Source organism: Equus asinus, chromosome 4, assembly GCF_041296235.1.
Source record: "Equus asinus isolate D_3611 breed Donkey chromosome 4, EquAss-T2T_v2, whole genome shotgun sequence".
NCBI classification, from domain to species: domain Eukaryota; kingdom Metazoa; phylum Chordata; class Mammalia; order Perissodactyla; family Equidae; genus Equus; species Equus asinus.
Window position 1 is genome coordinate 104,893,184 of NC_091793.1, and position 27,072 is coordinate 104,920,255.

The window sequence follows — 27,072 nt, forward strand, 5'->3', positions numbered from 1 at the left end:
TCTGACAAATAAAAATGGCAAGCAATAGGATATATTGGAGAATATGAGGAAGCCATTTGGTATAAACCTAATTCGGCCTGACCTTGTCTTTCCAAAAGGGCCTGACCTTGGCTGTTGAGCATGCATTGTATATCTGATTTAGATATTCCCTATGGCAAGAGCAAAGGCCCTTGAGATAAAGGTGCAACTTCCCTCCCCCTCCCAACCGTTGGCATCTCCTTAAGGATTAAGCATCTTTCCTTAGGCTAGAAACTGATTGCTGCACTCACCTGTGACCACCCAGCTGGAGACAATAGATTTGCCTCCTGCTACGCCCTCTGAGATAGCGGACCCACTACCTGCTGTGTCCATCAAGTGCTGTGCCGACAGGGTGATCTTGTGACTATTGTGGGAGGGACATTTCAATCATATGTGAAACGTCCTGCTTGGGGGTATATAACCACTCTGTGCACCTCACTTCTTTGGTGCCCTTTCTTCCTTCAGGAAGAAAGGCCCCGGGCCATGGTCCTCAGATTTCAGCTCAGAATAAACTCACCCAAATTTTCATTTATAGATCGGATATGGATTATTTTTGTCGACAATTCTAATTCATGCAATAAATGTGTCATGTAATAAAGACAGGACTCTTTAAACTTAGGTATTGACTCAAAAGCTGATATTTCTTAAATCAAATTAGACAGTTCAGCTGCTGCTTAAATACACTGTCCCCTTAAATCATATAAACAAATTGACAATACTTATTATTCTGTTACACTTACATATATACATATATATAAATCACTACAAGTGCAAAATACATCTCAAATACATCTTATAAATAGTTCCGACTCATGCTTAATTATAATTTCCTTTCTTTAATAGACACACACAGTATAACCTTCCAGTGACAACATTAAGACATGGCAGAAAGGTACACAGTGATAGAAAAAAGGTATACGTTTACAAGTAAAAATGAAAAAAACTACATATTAATCACCAAGTGTTACCGATAGTTTAAGATTTCAAAATATCAGAGATCTTGGTTTGTACCTGGATCTGCGCTTATTAGTTATTACGTCATTTAATCTCTCTGAAAAGATTTCTCCAACTGCAAAACTGGATAATATATCCTGCCTCACAGGCTGCTGAGGGGGTTAAATGGGTAACGTATATTCATTGTCTAGCCCACTGGTTCTCAAACTTGGGTATACCATGGATTCGCCTGAGGAGTTTTAGAAAATGCTAAAGCCTAGGTCCCACTCCCAGAAATTCTAATTAAATTGGCCGTGGGAATTTTTTAAATTTCCCCAAGTGATTCTAAAGTGCAGTCAAGTTGGAGAACCACAGGTCTAGCATAATGCGTGACACACGGTGATACTCAATTAGAGTTAATAATACACCTTGATAAGAACTGTGTAAACTCTGAAACACTGCCTGCAGGTTGCTCTCTAGGGTCAATCAAGTTCATGTAAATTCAGGAAGGTCTCAGAATCAGTGAATATAACAAATCTTAAAAGTTGTGCAAAAGTTTAGTAATAACTTTTTCAAATTCAAACCCCCATTATATTTTTGGTTCCTTTTATCAAAGAAGGAAATTCCTTACGAAAAGAAGGAAAACATAAATTTCCCTTGATATTTTTCACTGAGGCATAATTTATATACAGGAAATTTATAAATATTAGTGAATACATTTTAACATATATATACACACTCAAGGAACCATCACAGGGACTAAGATATAGAGTAGGATAATGTATCGATAAATTAAAAAGTAAAGATTAAATTTCTCATATCTGTCCCATAAATGTCACCACAATTTCGGTTTGTCTCGGGGCTTTCCTAAATATCTTATGGGGATGTTTATTTTATGCAGAGTTAAGAAAGTCAAACATCAACAAGAAGACAGTGAAGAAAGCCTCTGGTAGAAATGGGCATATCAAAGGAGCAGATAAAAAAATTAATCAAAACAAATGAGCAAAGTGGAAAAAAACAGACTTGAAAGCAATATAAACAATGAGTCACAAGACAGTCAACAGCATTTATTGGGCACCCACTGCATGCTCAGTGCTATAGAAAAAAACTGGGTAGATTAAAGACATACTATATGAGTGCTCAGATACCAGTAGCTTCAAAATGAAATGAGTCAACCCAAACAATTTCAAAGATACTCTAAATGGACCCTATAAAAAAATTCTAAACTAACTGAATGCTTATCTAGTTCCAGGAACTGTGCAAATGTTTTACGTTGGTAATCCCTTGATAAATACTGTTCTTTTTAAAAAATATATTTCGGTACCTTAATAAATTCATAAACATTGATAGAAATTAGCAAATAATTTCTCTCAAAAATAAATTGAAGCTCCAAAACTGTGACCCAGTGCTCGCTTGCTGTTCCACTCTCTCTATGCACAGACTTCTGTCCAGTGAGCAATAAACGTCAGTAGCAATGGGCTCACCATCATCCACTGAAAGCTTCCTTTTCACTTTGTATGTGTTGCCTTGCAGGCAATGCATGTGGGAGAGTCAGCGCAGTTTATGAGAATTAGCCTGAAAAGGTAATAAAGAATGTGATTGACACTACAATTTAAAAATTAAAAAACGATTAGCAAAAACATGGGGAGAGAAAACTGTGCAAAACTGCTTGAGGCTTTTTCCCTTGCCACAGAAATATTAAGTATAAAAAGCCTTGTTAGAAAGAGATATTTCTACTTTCAAAAAAGGTTAAAGACTTTCAAAAATTCAAAGAAAAAATTACTGATTAAATTTAAGATGAAAAATTATCCATGGGATTGTTTTATCTTATAAATGTAAAGAAAGAAATGTTCACCCCTAAAATTAGTAAAATTAAAAAGTTCCTGGTTGCAACCAAGATGGCCTTCAGTAGGTGAATGGACAAATAAACTATGGTACATCCAGACAATCGAATATTATTCATTGCTAAAAAGAAATGAGCTATCAAGGCATGAAAATAATGGAAGAACCTTAAATAGAAATTACTAAGTGCAGGAAGCCAGTCGAAAAGGCTTCATATTGTATGGTTCCAACTATATGACATCCTGGAAAAGGCAAAACTATGGAGACAATAAAAAGAGCAGTAGTACCAGGAGTTGCACGGGTTGGGAAAGGAATGAATAGGTTGAGCACAGAGGACTTTTAGAACAGTGAAAATATTAAATGATATTATAATGATGAATACATGTCATTATACATTTGTCCAAACTATAAAATGTATACCATCAAGAGTGATCCCTAATTTGGACTCTGGATGATTATGATGTGTCAGTGTAGGTTCATCAGTTACGATAAATGTACCACTCTGGTGGGGGATAATGATAATGGGGGAGGCTGTGCATGTGTGCCTGCAGAGGGTGTATGGGAAATCTCTGTACCTCCTGCTCAATTTTCCTGTGAACCTAAAACTGCTCTAAAAAATTGTCTTTCAAAACAAATGCTCTTAGTTGGAATGTTTTCCCAATTTTCAAAAGCATGCTAGATTAGGAACTAAAAATCACTGAATGTGGATACTATACTTATTAAAGTATATGCACATATTCATATCAAGTAGTGGGTATGTATATGCCAGCCAAGCAAGCACACTGGTAGGTTAACGAACCATAAAATGAAAGCAAAAGTTGCTTTCGAGTCACAGTCTCAATAATCTACTCTCAAATATATACTTTGGTAAATATTAAACAGGATTTAGTCATTAGTCTCTTAAAGTTTTAAATCTGTTTTGGGGAGTGGTGTGTGTTGGAGGAAACCATATTCAAGATCAAAATTCACTGCATACTGATAAAGAAAAGTCCTTCTAATTTTCCTAGCTGCAAATTTTGTTAAATACTGATGAGAAGAACTACTTGAAGATAGTGTCTCAAAGTTCAGAAATATTAAAATTTAAAGTAGTACCTTATACAAAAATTAACCTAAAGTTGATCTAAATGTAAAACATAAACTTACAAAATGTTTATACCAAAAAATGGGAAAATCTTTGGGACCAAGCCTTAGGCAAAAGATTCTTAGACATGATACTAAGGACACAATCCATAAAAGAATTTTAAAAATATCGATAAACTGGCCTTCATCAAAAATTAAAAATTTTGTCTCTGTGAAAGGCCCTGCTAAATAGGTGAAAAGATAAGCCACAGACAGGGAGAAAATATTTGTAAGTCACATGTCCAACAAAAAAGATTTATATCCAGAATATATAGGAGCCCTCTAAACTCAACAGTAAGAAAACAAAGAATTCAAATATAAAATGGGCAAAAGGTTTGAACATTCTACTAAAGAGGATATAAGAATGGCAAATAGGCACATGAAAAGACGTTCAACATCATTACTCATTAAGGAAATGCAAATTAAAGCTTTGGGGAGATACCACTATACACCTAAATCAAAAACTACTTGATAATATCAAGTGCAGACAAGAAAGTGGAGAAACTGGATCTTTCATATGTGGCTTGTATCATGTGAATGCAAACTGGTACAGCCTCTTTGGGAAACAGTTTGCCAGTATAACATGAAGCTAAACATCCACATACTATATGACCCAGTAATTTACTCCTGAGTATTTACACGAGAGAAATGAAAACATATATTTACACAAAATCTGTACAAGCATGTTTATGGCAGCTCTCTTCATAACCCCCAGCTGGAAACAACTCCAAAGTGCTTCAGTGGGAGAATGAATAAACACACTGCGGTGCATCCACACAATGGAGTATTACTCAGCAAAAAAAGCAGTAAAGTCTTGATACACTTAACAGCTTGGGTAATCTCAAGAGCATTATGCTGAGTGAAAGAAGCCAGTCTCAAAGGGTTACATACTGCGTGGTTCTATTTATATGAGTCCCAAAGTGAAAGCAGATCACTAGCTGCCAAAGGTTGGAAGCAGGGTGTGACTGTTAAGGGGAAACACAAGGGAGTTTCTTTGTGATGATGCAACAGCTTTGTATTCTGGTTATGGTGATGCCACAAGAATCTGCACATGCAGTAAACTTTCTTAGAATCATAAATCAAAATAAATAATAATAGTAATAATAATAAGGAATGCACGTAAAACCTGATGAAATCCAAGTAAGGTCTGTACCTGCGTTAATAGTATTGTACCAACATCACTTCCCTGGTTTTCACAATGTACTATGGTTTGTAAGATATTATTATTGGGGGAAGCTTGGAGAAAGGACACAGGGAAACTCTCTGCACTAATTTTTCAACTTCTTCCAAATCAAACTATTTAAAACTTTTTTAAAAAACTACAAAAAATATATCTAAGGTAGTGATTCTCAAAATTCAATGGACATTAGAATCACCTATGGAAATTATTTCTGATACAGATTTGCCTGGGTGGCCCCACACTGTATCTATTTAAGTAGAGTCTGCATATGGGGCCCAAGTGATATATACTCATGATCCAGAATATTACTGTTTGAGAAGCAAGGAACTAAAAAAAAAAGGCAAAAGTATCAGAAAGAAAAATAATGATCCGCATCAATATGTATTGTTCTATTTAGCGGCTAAGCACCAAAGAAGTCCTACCTCAAAATCTTCATAGACTGTATAACTGGGCCAAGAGGCTCTCATTTATAGATACAGTGCAAGACAGGCAAATTAAATTAATTCTTGATCTATTTAAAAAACATAAATACTGTTACTCATAATAGAAATCTGATATAGCAACACAGAATCGAAAATGCTAATGTAAGAAAAAAACCAATGCTATTAAAACAAACACGGGTAGGGAAAACAGATCCTCAATAAGAAACAAGGGTCACATTTTTAAAGTCTATTAAAGGTACTTACCTGCTTTCTGTGTAAAATAATGACTGTTGTCAAATCACGTGCACATCTATAAGATCAAGGCATTTAATTTAAAAGATTCTTTTTGTTAGGGAAAAAAAAAAAACATTAAAAGATCAACCCACATATATTATAATATAGTAAGAGTTAAAACCCAAAAAGTAGGCTTCAATTAATCCTTCGATTAACCTTCGATTATTCCCTCCCAGGAGGCTGTTCACAGGAATGGGTAAGAGCCCATGTTTTCAAGCCCCAGATCCACGGTTTTCACATTGACATCAGATGTCTCTACGCCAAGCACCTACTAGGCCCCTTTTACCTTTCCTCAGGGAGGAATGAATCACAGTTTCCTACTGTCTCCCATCCATCCTATTACCAGAAGAAATGTAGCAATGTAACCAGAGAATAAGTCAAAGTCTTAGAACACCATTTCTGAAATGCCGCTAATCTCTACCTTAAACAGTTACCACAAGCTCTTAAATACTAGCTCATTTGCTCTCAGCCATGTGGAAAAATAAATTCTTTTGGATGAAAAATTACAGTCATTTTCTGATTATGCTCAAATATTTCAGCTGTTTACTATGGCTTCAAGGAAATCTTCAGTCTTTGGCTTAATCCCTCCCTATAGGCCTATGTAATCTGACCACGCTCCTTGTTCACAGGTGACAGTGCCAACCACCGAGCCAGTAAAAAGTGAGCATCACTGGGCAAAACAAAAGCCAACTGAGCACGTGTGTTTGAAGAAGGAAACCTCTATGACAACTCAAAAAGTACTTTCAATATAAGGTTGGCCAGTGGTGCCATCTCCTCTACCACAGATGAAACACAATCTAATATACAGTGTCCCGAACAAACCAGGAAGGGCAGTGGGGCACTAAGAAAAAAGCACTGCATTATGAGATGGTAAACTTCAATTCTAGTATCCATCTAACACATACTGAGTCCGACTCGTTAAGTGATGTTAAATGCGCATCTATTATATGAGAAGAAACTAGCTAGCTTGGTACACATATCTGGTCATTTTAAACTGTCTACATTTTTGGAGATGGCATAAAGCAGGGGTCAGATCTATGGCCTGCAGGCCAAGTTCAGCCCATCACTCACTTTTTAAATAAAATTGTATTGGAACACAGGCACACTACTTGTTCACCTATTGCCCATGGCCGCTTTCACGTGGCAACAGCAGAGTTGAGGAATTGTGCTGGAGATCCGTAGGGTCTGCAAAGTCTAAAATATTTACTATCTAGCCCTTTATAGGAAAAGCTTGCTGGTCCCTGGTATAAAGGGTAACATCTCTGATAACAAAGTTATTATACAATTTAAAAATCCTCGATTTTACAAAAAGACACTTCTCATCTATGAGATTAAAAGAAAAAAGGCATTTGACAACATACTCTATTGGTGAGATTGGGAAAACAAGCACTCTCATACACTGATGGTGGGAGAGCTAAAGGTAGAAATTTTGCCTATGGAGAAAAATTTGGCCATATCTAACAAAATCAAATATGAGGTTATCCTTTGACCCAGTAATACTACTACTAGGAAGCTATCCCAAAGAACACCAGCTAACCTATTAAATGAACCACATGTAAGGTTACTCCTTGCAGCATTATTTTTAAGAATCAAGATTTTTGCATGAGAAGAGATAAATGTATACGATCAAAGTTCAATACAAACCCTGTAATCTTAAATTTGATTAAAATTATTAGTATGGAAATGATTTTCTTCTTTCAAAAATATACATTATCCAATTGTCCACTGAAAGTAATCATTCATTAACAATGAGCATGTACAGATGGTCTGTAAATATATTTTCCACCAAAGGAACGAGGGTTCCCTGGAAAAATGGCTGACTCCAAGTGTGGGCCAGGAAGCATAAAAGACCTTTTTGGCAAACAAGATGTTCTAGGTCAGAGAAGGTATCCCAGACTAGTGAGGTCATGTCAAAAGGACTTGCAGGGTGGGGGTGGGGGTGGGGGCACAATTGGAAGGGGCTCTCATTGACCTAATATGGGACCAGTTGAACATCAAAAAATGACTACATTGAAACACATAAAACTTATAAAAATCTTTGTCTTCTTAATAATAATAAACTAAACAGTTACCACTGAAGTTTGCTAGGTACACTTAGTACTCTGAAAATGTAGGGAAAGAATCAAGTATTTATGCTGCCTGAAATACAGTTCATTGATAAACAAAATATTTGATGAGCAAAGATTTTTTTTAAAGAATTCCAGCTAATAAACTGCATAAGGAATAAAAGAATTAAATAATTATTGGTTTCAACCCTTAGTCAAAAATGGCTTTAAGCAACCATTCATCAATGGACTTTAAGTTGATGGAGAATGTCATCAGATGGACACCCCCTGAACCCATGTTTCAAATTTAACATCACTAAATATTGGACAGACATCATGTGCTTCATGATGTGGTGCAACGACAAATACACAGTATCACTTATGAAGTGCTCTTGCCTAAACAAATTTAATCTGATTCAACTACGATAAATTGAAAAACAATATAAACACCACCACACGAAAGTAATCGGCAAAATCCAGAATGTGGATAGTCTACAGGACTAATAACCTAATTTCTCTAACAAATCAATGATGTGGGAAAAATAGGGGGCATGAACTGATAAAGAATGAGAGATTTAAGTTACATAACCATCAAAGAGATGTGTGAAACTCATAAACGGAAGATAAAAATACAAAATAAACACATAGATACAGAGATTAGATTGGCGATCACCAGAGGGGAAGGGGGAGGGGAAGGCAAAAGGGGTGACTGGGCACAAAAAATAGATAAATAAATAAATATTGATCTCCTAAATGAAGGTCACTTCTGTCTTTTTATATGTAAAATGAAAAGCTGTGCAAAAAAAAATTGTGTAGTTTCTTCCACTCTAACATTCCTACTAAGTGCTTTAAATAAGGAAAGATCATCATTTTTCTTTCTAATATCTTTGCCCTAACCCATCTTCAGCCCTAAACCACTAATCTACTATCTGTCTCCATATAGCTGCCTTTTTGGACATTTCATATAAATGGAATCATACAATATGTGTCCTTTTGTGCCTGGCTTCTTTCACTGACCATAATGCTTTTGAGGTTTAGCCATGATGTAGCATGTATCTGTACTTGGTTACTTTTCATTACCCAGTGGTATTCCACTGTATGACTATACCACATTTTATGTACCCACTCACCAGTTGATAGACATTTCAGTTGTTTCCACTCTCTGGCAATTGTGAATAAAGCTGCTGTGAATGTTCACGTGCAAGTCTTTGTACACACCCCTTTCGGTATGTCACTCTTGTTAAGATTTCACAACAAAATTAACAGAGCATGTTCCTAGTACTTAGTGTAATTTTCCCCACTTTCCTCTAGATACACGGGAATAGTTCAAAGCCATGATTTCCCAAAGTTATTTGAAGTTACTGGCATTTAAAATTACAACATATTCAGTAAAAACCAATAGATATTTAACAATTATAAAACACACTTAGACTATACAAAACACAGCCTCAGACACAAATTGATTATCCAGGAAACATTTTGATTATGATTAAAATAGCTCCAAAACCATAAGATTTTGCTTTTCCATTGAACAATTCTTCTTTCAACTACAGATTAATGGGTCAGTATAAATATCAAATATACTATATATAATGAATACTATAATTAAACACATTTGTTTTAAGAAAAGTTACAAAGCAGCAATCATTGAATAGACTAACATATCGAACAAAGAAAGAGGTAGTTGGTAAAATGAAAAACTACATTTAACTTATGCACTGGTTTCACTGCTTACACCCAGAAAAGATAGGATTTCTCCATAAGTGTTGCTTATGCAACAATGTGTAGTTCAAAATTGTACTTATTTTTTGCTCAGGAAGATTTGCCCTGCACTAACGTTTGTTCCCAATCTTCCTCTGTTTGCTTGAAGGAGAGTCCCCCTAAGCTAACATCTGTGCCAGTCTTCCTCTATTTTGTACATGGGTTGCTGCCACAGCATGGCTGCCGATGAGTGGTGTAGGTCCATGCCCAGGAACTGAACCTGGGCCACCAAAGGCAAGCATGCCAAACTTAACCACTAGGCCACAGGGCCAGCCCTCAAAATTGTACTTTTAAACTCGCACATAAAACTGCATCAATGCTTTTACTATTTTTCTTACATATTTAAATAAATTCATTTTGGGGAAAAAGAATTTCTAGAGTTCTTACATATATAAATAGAATGGATATTAGCATTATCTTACAGAAAACAGTTTGAGAAAAATGATTTAAGAAAATGATCAAAAAGGAAGGCAAATTAACAAAAGCTCTCTAATATTTCTAATCTAGATTAGATTATAAAAAAGTCATTTAAAGTGGGAAATCTAAAGTTCATGTAAACTTTAAACATTTTATTTTAACTTAAAATACATAGATATAAATTAATTCATTGGTCTTCAATGTAGAATGAATGCTTCTTATTGCAAATGCACCCAGTGATGGGATTTTCACCCTGTCCTTCTTGAATAAGAAGCACACAGAAGAAGGGCTTGCTTTCCACTTCCAATTTTTTAAAGTGAACTAAGGATTTCAAGACACCCACAAGCAATTTGAGTGTAAATTCCTTGATTTTTCATAATTTTGTTTCATTCTTTTACTTGTCTCATTCATATATAATTCAATAGTATATTTTTTTTGGAGGGGAGACTCACCAAAGATTCTTTCTAAAGTATTTAACTTTGCTTTTATAAAAACGACACTCTTACTGAATTCAAATCACATGTTTAAAATATTTAGTTAAATTACATTATTACAATCAGTAATTGTAAAAACAGGCCTTAACAGGTTAGGAAAGAGTCAAAGCAAATTTTTGATGAAGTATAACAACAGGCAAGAGCAGGTAATGTAGAAAGTAGCCTACTGGATTTGGGGGTTCATTGTGCCAAGGAGAGCCGTTGAGTATATTTTACCAAGGGAGTGGAAATCTTATTTGACCCAGTGAGTGAGCTGACTGAAGTTTAAGAATTTCTAAGTATCACTAGATGTAGGATTGCTGGAGAACTCTGATCCATACGCTGACAAATCTTTAAGAAATCATGGACCCAAACTCCATTCTTTTAGTTCATACTTGTAGGCCAAGTAAAAAACACACCAACTACCCCTTAATTTATTACATGATTGTTAAGAAACGTAATAAAAAATGAGAACACTGTGGTTCAGATCACACATGCCAGAAATGATATTAATAATTCTCTCAATAGAATAATTATCTAAGCAGTATACAATATAAATTCGTAAGTATAACTCTCCAGAAACCATCATTTTTCTCCTTCTGTAGAAACAATCCCTTTTATTTGGGAGAGAAATGATCTGGAGCTATCCCATTTCTATTAAATGCTTTCATGACTATTTTCAATCCCAAAGTAAATAAAAGTAAAAAAATCTTATTTGTGCCATCAGAACTGGAAAATTACAATGAAACTGAAAACCAAGTAATAATTATTGACAAAGAATATTGATAAAAAGACAAAGAACTCTGTGAAAGAGATGGTCTTCTTATTTCCTTAATTATTTTTAGGTATTTCTTTATTTATCACAAGCATACAATGGTATACTATGCAAAGAAATCCCTGTTTACATACTATATATTTTTCATACAGCAACAATAATGTTCAAATGCCTTACTGTAAACAGTCACAAGTCTGACTAGTGATTAGTTCAGATTAGTGAACTCTGAATAGTAAATGGAAGCTCACCGGGTCCAGGCATTTTAACTCTCTGGTTTAGTGCTATATCCTGAAGGATCTAGAATATTCTTTAGCACAAAGAAGATGCTTAATAAAATACTGTTGAATGAATGAATTCCTTCTCTTTTTCAGATAAATATTGTCACACACACACTGGCATTTGCATGAGTACACACACACCTACAGAAAGTCAGGTCTTCAAATGTTTTACCAACTAAAAAAATCCTAATTTCTTAAAAGCATGCTGGGATAGGACATTTGATGTATTTGGTGTGAAAGGATGGTCTCCTTTCACCATTTGACCGTGATTCTCAGAAAACAAGGAGAACTTGCATAAGGAATAAATTATTCTCAGTCATACAAAAATCTGGTTGTCTTTTAGCAATGTATGAAATAACCAACCAAACATTAGCATTCCAAAATCTATTCTCTTCCTTCTCCCATCTATCATAAAGAGTCATTTACCTTTTACTAATATTTTCTCACATTGTTAGTCTGACAACTCTTCCAAAGAAATTATTTTATATATATTCTCCCCCAATCATCAGCAAATAAGAATGTACTTGATATTCCTGTCTGTGAAGAAGGGCAAATTATAGATTAAACAAAATGAGCTCCCTTAATATAGTAATTGTCCAGAGTTAAAAGTAATGATACGTGTGAGAGAATTCTGAACGAGGAGGTAAAGAAACAAGAGTTTTCCCACACACACTCCCACACAACGAGCATTTATTAAGCACTTACACTGGCTTTGGGTAGGGAAATAAATGCAAAAGTTCCTTCCCTCAAACATTAATAGTTTAATATTGTACAGTTTTACTCAACTACACACAAAAAGCTCCAAATGCTACCTTGCTCTCCCTTTCTCTTTTGGTGTCTTCAGTATGATCAATCAATGAGCACTGGTGAAACACCCATAATAAGACCAATAGTGCAATTCATTAAGCTACAACGGGCAGGAAGCTATGTATGCATTACAGTTAATTCTTACAACAACCTTCTGAGTTGCTGTTATGTATATAACACAGCGTGAAGAACAAATTAGCGAGAGGAGAATTAACTTGTTCTCGGTCACAGTCAGTAAACTGGAGATTTAGGTTTTAAACCCAGGATAGTGCATTTCCAAGCCCATTTCCTTCCCCCCATGTCATCTGCTACTAAATGTCCCCTGTGTTTGTCCAGCACTGGTGAAACAACTATCGGAGACCTCAAAATTCTATTTGGAGTGACAGATGGAAAAAAAACAAAAACCAACATTGTGTGAACCTACCCAATAAGTACAATTTATTATTATTTTTTCTGGAACAACGTTTAAAAGAAGCACTGACTCACCAGAAGAAAACCATGAGACATGTGTATGCTAAAGACTAATTCAGCAGAACCACAGCTTTCATGATCTATAAAACTATCGTCTTTACAAACAAAGGAAATCACCCACATTCTAAAAAGTTGATAATGTGTCATCTGTCTGGTTTAAGCAACCTAAAATACTATTCCTGGCCCTCCCAACCACCACACATTTCAGTTCCACAGAAAGGTAACTAATTTAGCGTAGAAATACTGTAAAATCCATTGCAATTCTTCCGAGAAACAACAAAAGGAAATGACAAAGAAATATACAGCGGCCTCATTTATACAAACTTTCCCTGAGGAAATAGGTGGATCTAGAAACAAAGGCATATATACATGCCAAGTACCGGTGGTCAATACAGCACAAAGTCTTAGCAAAGATTGTGTTCAAAAATAACTCTTACGATATCAAAGCCATTAGAACAACTTTTTTAGCACAAGTATTCTGGTATATAGGTGTGGTCCTGGTATTATGAATGCCAAGATAAAATAATAACTGACACATTCATTTTTTGATCCTAAAATAAAAACCAATCAGATATATTTACTGGAATGATCTCACAAAAAGATTACATTCTACTTTTTGTCCCCAAAATTTCATAAGTGCTATTCACATGCTATTCTTACTCTATTTTCTGAATCTCTATCTACCACTTTTCTTAAGGAAAACTAAAAAAGTAAAAAATAAAAGCTAGAAAAGATAAAGAATGTCATCTATATTTTACCTCAAAAGCAAAACTAATTCTTATCCTATTTCTCTTTGGTAGATTATTGCATATTTTCATGAATTTGATAGGATACCTTGTGTTTGCACTTTAAGAAATGAGAGCTAACTTTGACCAACAACTTAACTCTTTTCCAACTCACTATTAAAATTGGAAAATCATCTTTATGTGATTCCCCAAGAGAAATTCTCAAAAAAATAAAACCCAAAAAGCCTGAAACAACCAATGCAACCAGTCCTCAATTTAATACTCCATCCAAATTTTTTTTGTTTAAACAACAATTTACACTATTTTCTAGAGTTTCTTTCTGGGGGAAAAAAATAAACAGGTACATTTTTTACAAGAGGTGAAAACCTTTGACAAACAAGTTACCCCAACAAAGGGAATTATTAGTGGACTTTCCAAATGACTTGAGAGTTCCATGACGTAATTGACAATAGAATGAAGTTAAAAAAAAGAGAGAAGGGTGTCAGTACCAGGCAAAGCATTGTGGGAAGGTTGAAACAGCAGGGTTTAGAAGGAACGAGTTTCTAGCTATACATCTCCCTATATATGATTTATGGACTAACCACCACATTTTGTCTTTGTATGAATAATTATCCTCTTTCCTTTGACAAGGTTAAAGAGGGATAAGAAGGCATGCAAACACCCATTTAGAGTCATAACTATATAACTCCAACTCTGTGGAAAACACTCACCCAAATTTAATTCTAAAGATTAATGCATAATCATTTCAAACATAAAAATGGAATATAATTATATTCTTAATGTTGAATGTATAATGAGTTTATGTTAAATAATTCCATTACTCACCTTAGTTTTTTTCCTTATTTCATCTGGTTCAGTAATTTGCTTTCCAAAGAACATATGCTTAGTGGGAGTAAACAAGATACCCCAGAGGTACATTCTCCTCTTCCTTATTAATGACATTATTAAATCTGCCTATTTATAGTCTCAGCTATCTGACCTCCCGGCCTACACGGATAAATGGATTTGTTTAGCTCTTAATCCTCAGTGTGTGCTTAGCAGCAATTAACCAGAGGCAGATAATAACTTGATATATCTTTTTGATCTTTAAAATAAAATATGATGTGATTGCATTTTCTGCTGTGTTGATTTATGTGAACTTTAAATATGATAAGGTTTCTTTGTGAGTGAAATTTAAAAAATAAACATCTCATGTATTTATTTCTATGGGAAAACTGAATTTGAATTACGCGGGCCAGATTTCTACAAGGTATTTAGGAACACAGTCCTTGCTAAAAAAAAAATGTAACCATTCTGATCTTACTGAACTATTATTTTTCAGGTTTTAGATATATTTTATAGTAATAAGTTGATTTATAATTTGAACACTTGGAATCTTTCCTAGGTACAAATAATTGTTACTTCTCCTCCGCTCTCTATGGTTCTTATAATCTTATCACTTATAAGAAGACTTTTTAAAATACTAAACAGCTATGTTATAAGAAATCCTTTTGTGCACTGTTGGTAGGAAGGTAAATTGGTACAGCCACTATGGAAAACAGTATGCAGGTTCCTCAAAAGATTAAAAAGAGAACTACTAGATGAGCTAGCAATCCTACTTCTGGTTATATAAGGAAAGGAAATGAAAACAGGATATCAGAGAGATATCTGCACTCCTATGTTCATTGCAGCATTATTCACAATAACCAAGATATGGAAACACCTAAGTGTCCATCAATGGCTGAATGGATAAAGAAGATGTGATACACACATACACACACACCCCTATATACACACACAATGGAATACTATTCAGCCATGAGAAAGAGGGAAATCCTACCATTTGTGACAACACGGATGACCTTGAGGGCATTATGCTAAATGAAATAAGTCAGATAGAGAAGGACAAATACTGTATGATATCACCTATATGTGGCATCTAAAAGAGCCAAACTCAGAGAAACAGGCTAGAATTGTGGCTACCAGGAGCTAAGGAGTGGGAGATGTTGATCAAAGACTACAAACACAGTTATAAAATGAACAAGTTCTGGGGATCTAATGTACAGGTGGGGATTATAGTTAATAACACTGTGCTATATACTTAAAAGCTACTAACAGAGTAGATCTTAAATGTTATCACCATTAAAAAAAAAAAAAGAAGAAGAAAGAAAGGGTCGGGGCCAGCCTGGTTAAGTCTGCACATTCTGCTTTGGCGGCCTGGGGTTTGCCATTTCAGATCCCTGGTGTGGACCTACGCACTGCTTCTCAAGCCACGCTGTGGCAGGTGTCCCACATATAAAGCAGAGGAAGATGGGTACAGATGTTAACTCAAGGCCAGTCTTCCTCAGTAAAAAGAGGAGGATTGGCAGCAGATGTTAGCTCAAGGGTAATCTTCCTCAAAAAAAAAAAAAGGTGATTATGTGATGCAATGGAGGTGTTAGCTAAAGATATGGTAGCCATCATTTTGCAATATATGTGTATCAAATCAACATATTGTACTTACACAATGTTATATGTCAATTATATCTCAATAAAGCCAGAAAAAAAAAAAACCCTTTCTATCACAAGACAATGTTATTAGCTCACATCTTTCTTCACCTTATTATTTCTTTTAAGTCACCAAACCTCCAATGGGAACCATTTGGAATTTCAATTAAAGGGAGCATTTCGATTATCCACAGATATTCTAACCCCAAATTTTACCATACACAAAAAGACTCATTTTCACATTTCATCTAAGATTACATAATGCCAGGCATTTATTTTAGGGATGAAGTTAGTGTGGTCTTTAAAAAAAGAACTAAGTTTCAGCACACACATTTTAACAAAAGAAGTACAGTACTATAAGCAAAGTGATGAGTCAGGTTATGTTCTTGGGTTAGTTAAGGAAGCCGAGTCACACGTAATCAAGTACCAGCCAAGTCAGAATTTCCACTAGCAACCTTCTTACTCACGGCTCATGCTGACAGACTTAATATTACATAATGCAAGGTCTGCTCTGAGAGTAATGTTTTAAGGACTGGTTGTTTGTCTTACCATTTTTTTGTTTTAAATTCAGGTAAATCTGACTAAATGCTATTTTTACTCACTACCTAAACGCGTGTTAATACAGAGAGGCCCTATGCAGGATGGTACAGGGGAAAGAGGACCAGTCTAGAGATCAAAATGCTTAATTCTAGCTTGAATTTCTCTAAGTAACTTAGCACCTCTGAATCTCAGTTTACTTACTTATTGACGTTGAATGAAGAAAATATTCAAAGTCTGCTTTACAGGCCTCTTGTAAGTGATGAAAAAGATGGTGATTAGTATTTTGTAAAAGTGAAAACCCTAGATAATTGTAATTATCATATTGTTCATCGAAATGTTCATGATAATTTGAAAGGAACTTCACATCTTAAAGCTTGAAAGCATATCAAATAAGAATATAACAAGCAGCGGCAACGAATTTTATATACTCACGGAGTTTAATGGATTAAGCACTATATTTCAATTACTTTTTCTTCTCCAACAAGCACATATATTTAGTGTGTCAAAGAATATACATTATGTAATTTACCCTCTAAAACATCAGTTCACAAGACCATGAGTTCTTTAGCTTTTTCTACAAAAATTTTGACTGAAAGAGTCCTCAAACATATTAAAATGTTTAAAAGTAATAATAGTTCAAATGAAAATATTAGACCCTTTTTAAAAGCAGATGAGTAGAAAATATTAAATTATTTTGAGTTAACAAATCGTATATACTTACAATTCTTTCAGAAAGTCTCTATGAGGCAGTACAGTTCCTGTGGCCATTTACTCTTAGAGAATGCTAAACCGACAGCCCTGTTCTCTTGCTAACTCGACTGTTTATCATGTGTGTAAGTGCCAGGCACTTCTTACCTCTGGCAAATATATAAAAGAAGGAATTCATCGGTCTTACAAAATCGTTCCGGGAATGATCATGTAACATTTTCACAGGTCCTTTTTCCAAAGAGAATGTGTTTTACACAGTAGTTTTAAAAAGTAGCTCCCTATCAAGCAATTTAAAAAACAGAGAATTGAATGTTTTTGTCTCCTTTACAAAGTTCTAAATGCTTGCAGATTTCTCAACGTAGACAAATATTTTAAAAAATGTTTAAGCCACATCTCACTCACTAGGTAATTTAGTTAATCATTAGATGTTAGTATTAAGAAACTCATCTGTATAATATTAAAGAAAAATCTTAACGTTACTTGTAGGATGATAGTTTGAAGAAAGCTGGGTATGTGAAAATAAAATTCAGAGAAAAGATCAGCCATTTAATTTTGTAAAAAGGAGAAGGAAACAGGTAAATTCTCTAAGACTTCTCCCAGTTGCTTCAAGGGAAACACCATTTTCCACCATGAAAACCCCAATACAGCCAATGGAAGCTAATACGTGAGTTACACGACCTCACACCTACTAGCCCAGAGGAGTATGACCCTCAAGTGAATGCAGTGGAATCTGAAAGGTTAGATTTTACAGTCAGTGCTTTTATAAATCAAAGCTCATCTGTGCAACAATTCATATTTTTTTAGGGTATTCAAAATCGAATACAGATTATTCAAATAACAGCAATAGACACTATGATCCAAAATTATGTCCCATTATTTTCACTAATAGGAGCATTATTTCTCTTCCCACACGAGCAATGTTGACTCTGATGCAGCTATAGCCTAAAATAAAACAAGAACTTCCCCTGGGACTTCTTTGCAGGCTTGATGAGACTCAATGGTCTCTTATAAGCTCTAGCTATTTTTCACCAACATCCTCTCCACAACAAAATCTCTTTGAAAGGATGTCTACAGTTTCTGTCTCTACTTCCTTACCTCATATCCACTCATGAGTCCACTCCCACTTGGCTGCTAGCCGAAATCCCACTGAGACTGTCCTATATTTTTATTATCACCAACGATCTTCATGTTGCTCTGGATACTGAAGAACAGACCTCTTCTCTGTTCTTATCACACTTAACTTCTTAGCACTACTCTAAACATCTGATATTGCCAGTCCTGAAATCTTTGCCCGGAACCAGACTCCTACACGTAATGCATTCCAGTTTGTCAAGAGAGTCCCAATTTGCCTCTGTTGTCCCTGCTTTAGTATTTAAAACCCCAATCCCACCACACCCCACCTTTACTCTCAAATGTGTCCTAAGTTGCACAATTACATAGTCACCCTACCTGTGGTACTATTGTCCATTTTCTTTACATCTCTTCTTGGCTGTCTAATTAGGCATCTCAAACTTGACAACGCCTGAAGTGAAATCTTCACCTCTCCTCTCTCAGTCTTCCCCATCTCAATACACAGCCTATGAAAGCCAAAAATCTAAGAATTAACCTGAATTCTGCGCTTTCCCTCACTGCCCACATTCAGTCCAAAATAGATGCTGAATCCATACACTTAATTTCTATTACAAGCATCCTAGGTCAACCCACCATCCCCTCCCGCCTACATCACCATTACAGCCTCCTTCCCTCTGCTCTCACACTGCAATCAGATCTCTTCCAAAAACTTCAGTGGTGATCATTTTAAAATATAAACTCTATCGATTCATTCCCTGTTCTAAATCCTCCAAAGACTTCCTATGGCTCTAAGAATGAATCCCAAAAGCCTCATCCTAGGGAATGAAACCCAACCAAATTGGTCCCATCTGGCTCTCACACCCCTTTCATCAGCCCACTATGCTCCAGCAACATGGACTTTCTTATAGGTCTGTCATCCATAAACCCTCCCCTTCTCAAGGGCTTTGCCTCTGCTCTTCCCTAGACCTGGAATTCTTTTCCCCTTGAGCTTTCTGCATCACTCAGATCTCAGTTTAAATGTTATCTTCTCACAAAGATTTTCAGGGATCTTGTTTAAAGTAGCAAACCAGTTGCTATCACATCACCCTATTTTAATTCTTTTCAAAGCATTTATCACTGCTGTTTTTCTTTTATTTATTTTGTTTGTCTGGCTGTCCTCCCAAAACCTTGGTCCCCTCAGAATCTAAATTCTGAGAAGAGATACCCTGTCAGTCTTTTCACAGCAGGATGCCTCCCAGCCTCCCACAGACACTCAGGCTTGTCTCGTCAGAGCAGGAGGCTCCCCTGAGAGTCCCTCCACCAACAAGGTCCTCCAGCTCCTGCAGCAGAGTCCGCACAGACTAGGGTGCTTCCGCCAGCCACTGTCCCAATCATTCAGTCTAGGAGGAAAGAGGAAGAGTTAAGGTGATAGAGCGCCACTAGCTGAGATGCAAAATTAAACGGAGAGTAAGAGATGTGCAAGCTGAAAACGTGGGTCAGGCCTTCATCTGCGGGAACTTTCCCATGTTGCACTTAGGCCTGAGATGAGGCCAATCGAGAACAAAGTTTGCCTCATACACTTTTTATATTTTCAAAGGTAAAAATATAGGATTACTCTTATTTCTTTTGTAGTTTAGAGACATAATTACAGCCTCACTCCTTGATCCTACAATTCAAGCGAAGTGCTACTTTTGCTAGATAGGAGGCAGTCTAGCAAGACAGAGCCGACCCCCTGGGCTGATTCCCAGCTTGCCATTAACTGTCTATGTGATCTAAGGCAAGTTACTTATCCTCACTCTATCTTAGATCCTCATCTGTAAAATGGGGTAGCAATAATGGATACTCAGGGGTTTACTGGGGAAATCTGATATGCTTACATGGAGAAAGTCCTTAGCACAGTGTCTGCAGCATAGAAATGGCTAGCACTTATTAAGCGTTCTAATGCTCCCGAAGAGAACATTAAGTAGAACTTTGTAGCAAATATTTTTGAATATGAATTAATTCTATGCAATCTCTTCCTTTAAAAAAGGGTAAATCAGTTAAAAATTTTAAATGTATAAGTTATTAGTCAATTTAAACTTAAAGACACACACACTTAAATATTTTTTAAGGCCACTAAGTGAGTCACATGGAAAAGTTCTGAGATTTTTTCATGAGGGCTTTTTCTAAATCAACTTTTTTATTGTGGTCTCTCCTTGTAAAATAATTAATAATCAACATTAACTGAAGAGCTAAATATTATTTTCCTTGGCTTCCAGGATATTGGGTTATGAGCTCTACAAAGACACAGACATTATTACTGCCAAGTATGGACAGGAGTTGCAATACTCCTATTTATTTAGCAACCACTCCACTTTTGTTATTTTCAGCTTTGTGCCTTATTTAGAAGCCAAATGGTGTTTGCCCTGGGCGGTGCTGTCAGTGTCTCTGCCGGGCTCAGTGGAAATCCAAAGGCAGCGTAAGCAAAGACACAGTGGAGAGGCTGTATTTTCTGAAGACACACTGTCGCCTTGTGAGGTCTCTGGGCAAGGGGTACATATAATTCTCAGTCAGTAATTTGCTCTTCCACTTAGTCAATCACTAGAACAGACACCCTTTAAGAATACCTTGCCTGCGATGTGCATATTTTCCCCCGGGTGTTTCCTTCATCTTGGGAGAATTCCAAATACACACACTTCCCTTTAGAATTTCAGGAGCAGTGAATAATGTGTTGCCCTGTGTAATAGTGTGAATTTCGTAAAGTTACATTTTAATTGTAAAAGTAATTTTCACTACTTTAAAATCAAAAGCACGAAAATAAGATTCAACTCCTTATATAGAGATCACAATGAATAGAGAAACAGAGAATTATCTTCTTTGTACTGATTTAAGTTATAAGACTTTCTTTTTTTAATCAAAAAGGCTCTAATATTTTAGGTGCCTCATCTCCATATGAGAAAACCAGCACCATAATGGCCCATGTCCAAAGAAAAAAGTATGTGAATACTTAGGGAGAGAGGTTAGAACAATTTAGTGAAAGGGCGCTGAAAATAAAATTGCTCCAAAAAGCTGTAGAAGTGTCGAGCTGACGTTTCACTTTTTAGACTAAGAACGCTTTGGCATCACCACGACCCTAAGCAGCAGCTAACATTCACAGTGCACCTAGTGCAGACCAGGCTCTTTGTAAAGGGCTTTTCAGGCACTCTTTCCTTCTTACAACAACCCACAAACAGGCCTGCTGCTTATTTGCAAGAAAGCTAGTTCTTACCTAAGGATGAGAACTATTTAGAGAGTCAGTGAGGTAGGGCATACACCTGGGCGGGCAGGATTTGAACCCAGGCAGTCTGACTCCAGAACTGCATGCTTATCCACTAAACTTAAAGTCAAACTTAATTCCAAATGTGTTCCAAAATTACATCTTCCAACCTGATTTTGTTTCAAAGGCCTTATCTGTGCAACAGCTTGAGTACATAAGCACTCTGTTCTCAAAATATTAAAAAAAAAAAAAAGCATACGGAACTATACACACAGAGAAAACCAATAAAATAGACCTATTTTCAACAGATATCAGAAGCATAAAAAGGTATTCAAACCTCACTACTGCTTTTTAGAGAAAATGTAAAAATGCTTTCCTAAATAATTGATAAAATTATTAATTATCAATATATACAATTTTAAAAACTGAACAAAGCCATGCATTATTTGTTTAATGGTGTTTTTTCGTTAGCCTCAGAGAAGACTATCCAGTAGAAAAAAGGGAATTTTTATCCTTGTAATACAGGATATTTTTCATTTAGACAATACTTTTACTTTGCATTGCCTTTTACTTTTGTTTTACAATTTTAGATTTCCAAAGATGAGGAAAGCGTGAATAATCTTGATGGCTAGTGTGATTATAGTAGTTAATGCTCGGTATTACGAAAGCTTAAAAAAAATGCCTGAGGGCCAGCCTCAGTGGCCTAGTGGTTAAATTCAGGGCTCTCTGCTTTGTCAAGCCAGGTTTAGTTCCCAGGCATGGACCTACACTGTTCTGTTAGCAGCCACGCTGTGCTGGCGGCCCACATACTAAAAAATAGAGGAAGATTGGCATGGATGCTAGTTCAGGGCGAATCTTCCCCTGTAAAAAAAAAAATGCCTGACCTTTATTCTATTACTACTTATTTTTAATGTTGTGAGTTTTGTTTACTGCATTAATTATTAATGTTTTAGTATTAAATAACATTTCTAAAGTAGAGCCACTCATCCCTTAATAACCTCTCTACATTGGTTCATGTTTTTTCAAATGCTCACCTAAACAGAAAATTAGTCTAATAAACAGAATAGAAAAGTATTATTATACCACCATATAAACTGAGCAATAAAGATTAAACTATCATATTTCCTTGAATTTGCAAGCTATGACATCAGTGTTTACATCAAAAATCAAACAGAAAGCAGATTAGTGGTTACCAGGCCATGGGGGAGGGAGGATGTGGAGCGACTGCTTAATGGGTATGGGTTTCCTTTTGGGATGTTGAAAATGTTCTGAAAATGGATAATGGTGATGGTTGCACAACACTGTACTTGTACCAAATGCTACTGTATTGTACACATTAAAATGGTTAAAATGATAAAGTTCATCTTATGTGTATTTTACCAAAAAAAAAAAACAGCCAGATATTTTAAGACTGCTATTAATATAACAGGTAGATCTCTGATGAAAGATTTATACTTAGATAATAGCAATTAGGATATAAAAGTAACATGTCTATTAATACATTACATATTAAATAATGTTTAACAAAAGTTTAAAGGATTAGCATGTTTGAAATACTAAGCAAATCCATTGCAGGTACAGTTTTATCTCCTGGAAAATTTTAACTTCCTCTAAGGAAAGATATATTTAAAACAAAATGCTTATGTTTAAAATGTTCTCAATAGTTCAGTAGATTGTCAAGCTTTCCAACATTTTTTCTTATATGATGTAAAGGGACAATTAAGCCTTCAGTATGTGATTATGATAACTATGTATTTTTGGGCTTCCACAGCAATAATCCAACAATAAATGCCAAAATCCCACAGGTCTTTCAAAAAGGCAAGATGCATGCCTCTCAGGTTATGGGCTGCGGCCCTGACAAAGGCCATCCAGTCAATCGGGAGCATCAGAAACACATGTCCTAGCTGGGCTGGCCAGAACCAAAACTGAAATCTCCTCCTCCAACCCAGACATTCCAAGCACATCCAAGATTGAGAGATAATGGCATCAGACATTTTAATAGTGTGAGCAAGAGGTAAAAATGAAGTTAAAACCATCAAACACTACTGATGGGAGTGGATACTGTCACACTCTCTTTACAGGCGCTGAGCTAGGCCATAAGGAGGTGGCAGCAAGACCAGGGTCCAGGCAGGAGAAGCAGCAGATCCAAGTGGATCGCTATAACCTTCCTTTCTCTCCTCAACTCATGGGGATCTCTCTCATTTCACAGTGTTCACAGTACTTATCTCTAACTTCATTCATATTAATTTTATAGAGTAACTAAAATGCTAAGTTTTGATATATGCATGTTTTATATTCTCAAATAGACTTTAAGATCCTCAAAGAAGTGAGAACTGTCACCACAAGTACAGTACACAGAAGTCCCTCAATAAACACTTCCTATGCTTATAACCCTAGATTGTCTTACTACTCTATTTTTGTATCTACAGATTGTATCTCTAACTAAATTTTAAGGTCTTTCCTTTAAAGAATAATTCATACATATTTCTTTAGTATCTCAAGTTCCTTCTACACTGCTAAAGCATACAGAAGGTGCTCAATCCACATACATAACTATTTTGCGAGGCTGCTTCCATGAATTCCTTGGTGATGTGTGCATATCCATTGTCCAAAGCACTGGTTCTCTCTAACAAGGCAGTTCTAATGTTAATTCCTCTAAGAAGACATCCTACTCTCTCCCTCTTCTTCCCAGTGGAACACTCTAGACCCCTGTTGTGCGTTCACCAAGCACTTAGAGGAGGCCAGTCACTGGTATTTGGAGTACAAAAGCTCTATACAGTGCTTATTATGCATTAATCTATTTCCCTTCCTACATTGTGGATTCCCTTAAGGTAGGAAATTTAACATTTTCATTGTTCAATTCCATTGGCACTAAAAGAGGCCATAAAAGATTTTTAAAACGATGAATATAAAGTGTAAATGGATATAAAAGGAAGGGTATTCAGACATTCACAAGAATACTTCTAGAGAACCCCATGAATGAACTGAAGTAGTCAAAGATTTAAAGAGTTGGGGTGTTTATTTGTTCGTTCGTTTGTTTTTAAAGCAAAAAAACAATAGGTAAAGCTCTTCATGATGAAACAAGGAGAGAGCCACAACTTCCAGTAAGGTTTAACATAGGAAGTTACCCAGAACATTTTCATGTGAGCTAGGAGCTCCAAAAGCGAGAGACAATGTAACTGCTGGTAGTTGCTATGGTAGCAAAAATAAACCTTATACAGATATTCCAGTCATTATTTAACTATGCATTCCACTTGCTAGGGATTTTCAAGGATGTTTGAGAACAAGAAAGGAAAAACAACATCTGAGACATATTCTCCAGAAGAAAATAGGAAGCTGATACATGGGCTACAGCTAAGACCTGCTTTGATTAAAAAATAGCTAGAGGAAATCCCCAAACCCTCCCAAAAGGCGGGGATTTTTATACCAGACAGGTATAAAACAGGCAGCTAAAGGTGATAAAGGGACTGAAATAAAGCAGTGACATTAAAAAAGGATAGTAAATCTAACTTTTTAGACTAATAAAATGTCTTAAGTTCAATTTACAGTTTTTCTAAGCATAAAAATAATTCTAGTTAGAAAGTTGACCCTGCTGCATGGAGAAATGAAATCAGGAATATTTTAACACATGGATCAAAACTCCACTCATCTGGAGGGCTCTCCCTACACTGCACTTGGAGTCCCTTTTGACTGCCCTATTCACAAAGGTATTTTACACACACAAAGGGCAAGGCACCACGCTGGATAGTATAGGAAAAGTACCGTCTGGCCATAAACAGACATAAAATAACATGGGTGCAAAACATCTTCAAAGTCATGCCAAATAAAACAGAGGATATATCTGGGCAGAAGTATGAAGAAACCATCCTGGAGGTGGTGGGGGTTGACACAGTCTCATGGGAGGTGGATTATAGATGGTGAGATGGACTAAGAGAGACATTTCTGGAAAACTGGATGTATAAGCAGAGGCAGGCATAAATGGGGCTTGGAGAATAGCGAGCAGCTCAGTTCATGGGGTAGTCTAGGAGGAGTGGCTCAAGCAATAGCCAATGATAAGACTAAAAGAAAAAAAATAGTCTCAAATCACACCAGAGAGAGCCTGAATGAAGAGCCTTTATTTTGCAACTCCATGCTTCTCAGGCCCACAATTCCTAATCACTGCCTCGAGTAGCTTAAGTGTCATTTTTCCAGGTTCTTTCTCACCAAACCTGACCTATACCCTTTTCTATCATACTTCTTGAACTGCTACCTAATTCCCAAGAAGCTTGGTACACCATTCTTAACATTTTCTACAAAGATTCCTTCTACTTCCTTGCCTTAATGTATGTTGTCTTCTCCTCAATTATGCCATCTCCATCATAAACTTCTCAAATGGAGTCTGTTCATCTTCCCCTTGCCTCTGAAGACCGGGGAAAGGGAGCAGAGTCAGCAGAGTCAGCATTTCCTGAATCCCTCCTGCACCTTCCATGCTAATGTATTACTCTAGTTCACTAACAACCACTCCTCTTCCTCCAAGAGGCTTGCCATCTAGGTGCACTGCCACCTTATCCATGTTAATCACTTAACTCCACACTGCCTTTTACAAACATTGAGGAATTTTACATCTGGCTCGTAGTGCACTTACCCTGCCTATTGCTGTCACTACTCTATAAATTTCAGTGCCCATATTGATGGTTCATTCAACATCCTACCTAGTTCACTGGCCTCTTCACACCTGTAGCCCATCACCACAGGACCCTGTCATTGCCTGAAATACTGCCACATCAGAAATATCAAACTTTAATACCCCATTCCGATTATAACTGCTTATATCTTTTCCACTCCTGTATCCCTGCTCTGTGTACTTGACTCCTAAAATAAATACCCTCGCCTCATTTAGTTGCCATCCATGTAGACTATTTGCAAATCACCTGAGCTATGCTTTCACCTACAATCTCACTTACTCTGCATTCTAGATCGTCCAGCTTGTAGGACTCATAGAAGCCCAAGTTGGAATTACTATAACACTTTCCCTACTCTCATATGGGACTTCTGAAGAAAGTAAACCCTGCAAAATTGTTCCATTATTGATTTCAGACTGTCTTCTCTCATGATTTAAATAAATTTTCTAAATTTCTGTAAACAAACGTGAAATAAACTATTAGAATTTGAGAATGTGAGAAGCCCTTTCTTTATAGTGAGTAAAAATATCAGCCACTGGAACAGACTCTTGTCAGTTGCTTCCCCAGCACCCATTTCATACTTCTTGCACAGTTTAGCAGTCCTGGTGACTAGTTTGGATGGATTCACATAAACTAGCCACATAAGTGGGCCCTAATTTGCCTAAAAGAAGTAGCAAAATCTCACAACCTTATTACTGTGATTAGCAATAACTCAAGAGCAAACCAATTAGAGGCTGGCATGACTCTGGCATAGGAATTGCTATGGAGACTGGCTTAAAGCCGGTCCAGAGTGAAGCCCGGGAGTCTTTTTGACAATGAGGGGAAGTGAGA

At 36.2% G+C, this 27,072-nt stretch overlaps 1 protein-coding gene across 20 annotated transcripts in view; it reads right to left on the reverse strand.

Annotated features, from left to right (window-relative positions):
• The window catches only part of COBLL1 (cordon-bleu WH2 repeat protein like 1), a 166,045-nt gene that overhangs the window by 78,120 nt on the left and 60,853 nt on the right, over positions 1-27,072 (reverse strand). The window contains exon 1 of one of the 20 annotated variants that reach the window (XM_070508018.1): positions 17,309-17,370. The exons of the other annotated variants lie outside the window; for them this stretch is intronic. Within the exon in view, the coding sequence (XP_070364119.1) occupies positions 17,309-17,355 (47 nt within the window). The 5' untranslated portion in view covers positions 17,356-17,370. Of the gene's footprint in view, positions 1-17,308; positions 17,371-27,072 lie in introns of those variants that run through there. 20 annotated transcript variants of the gene reach the window in all.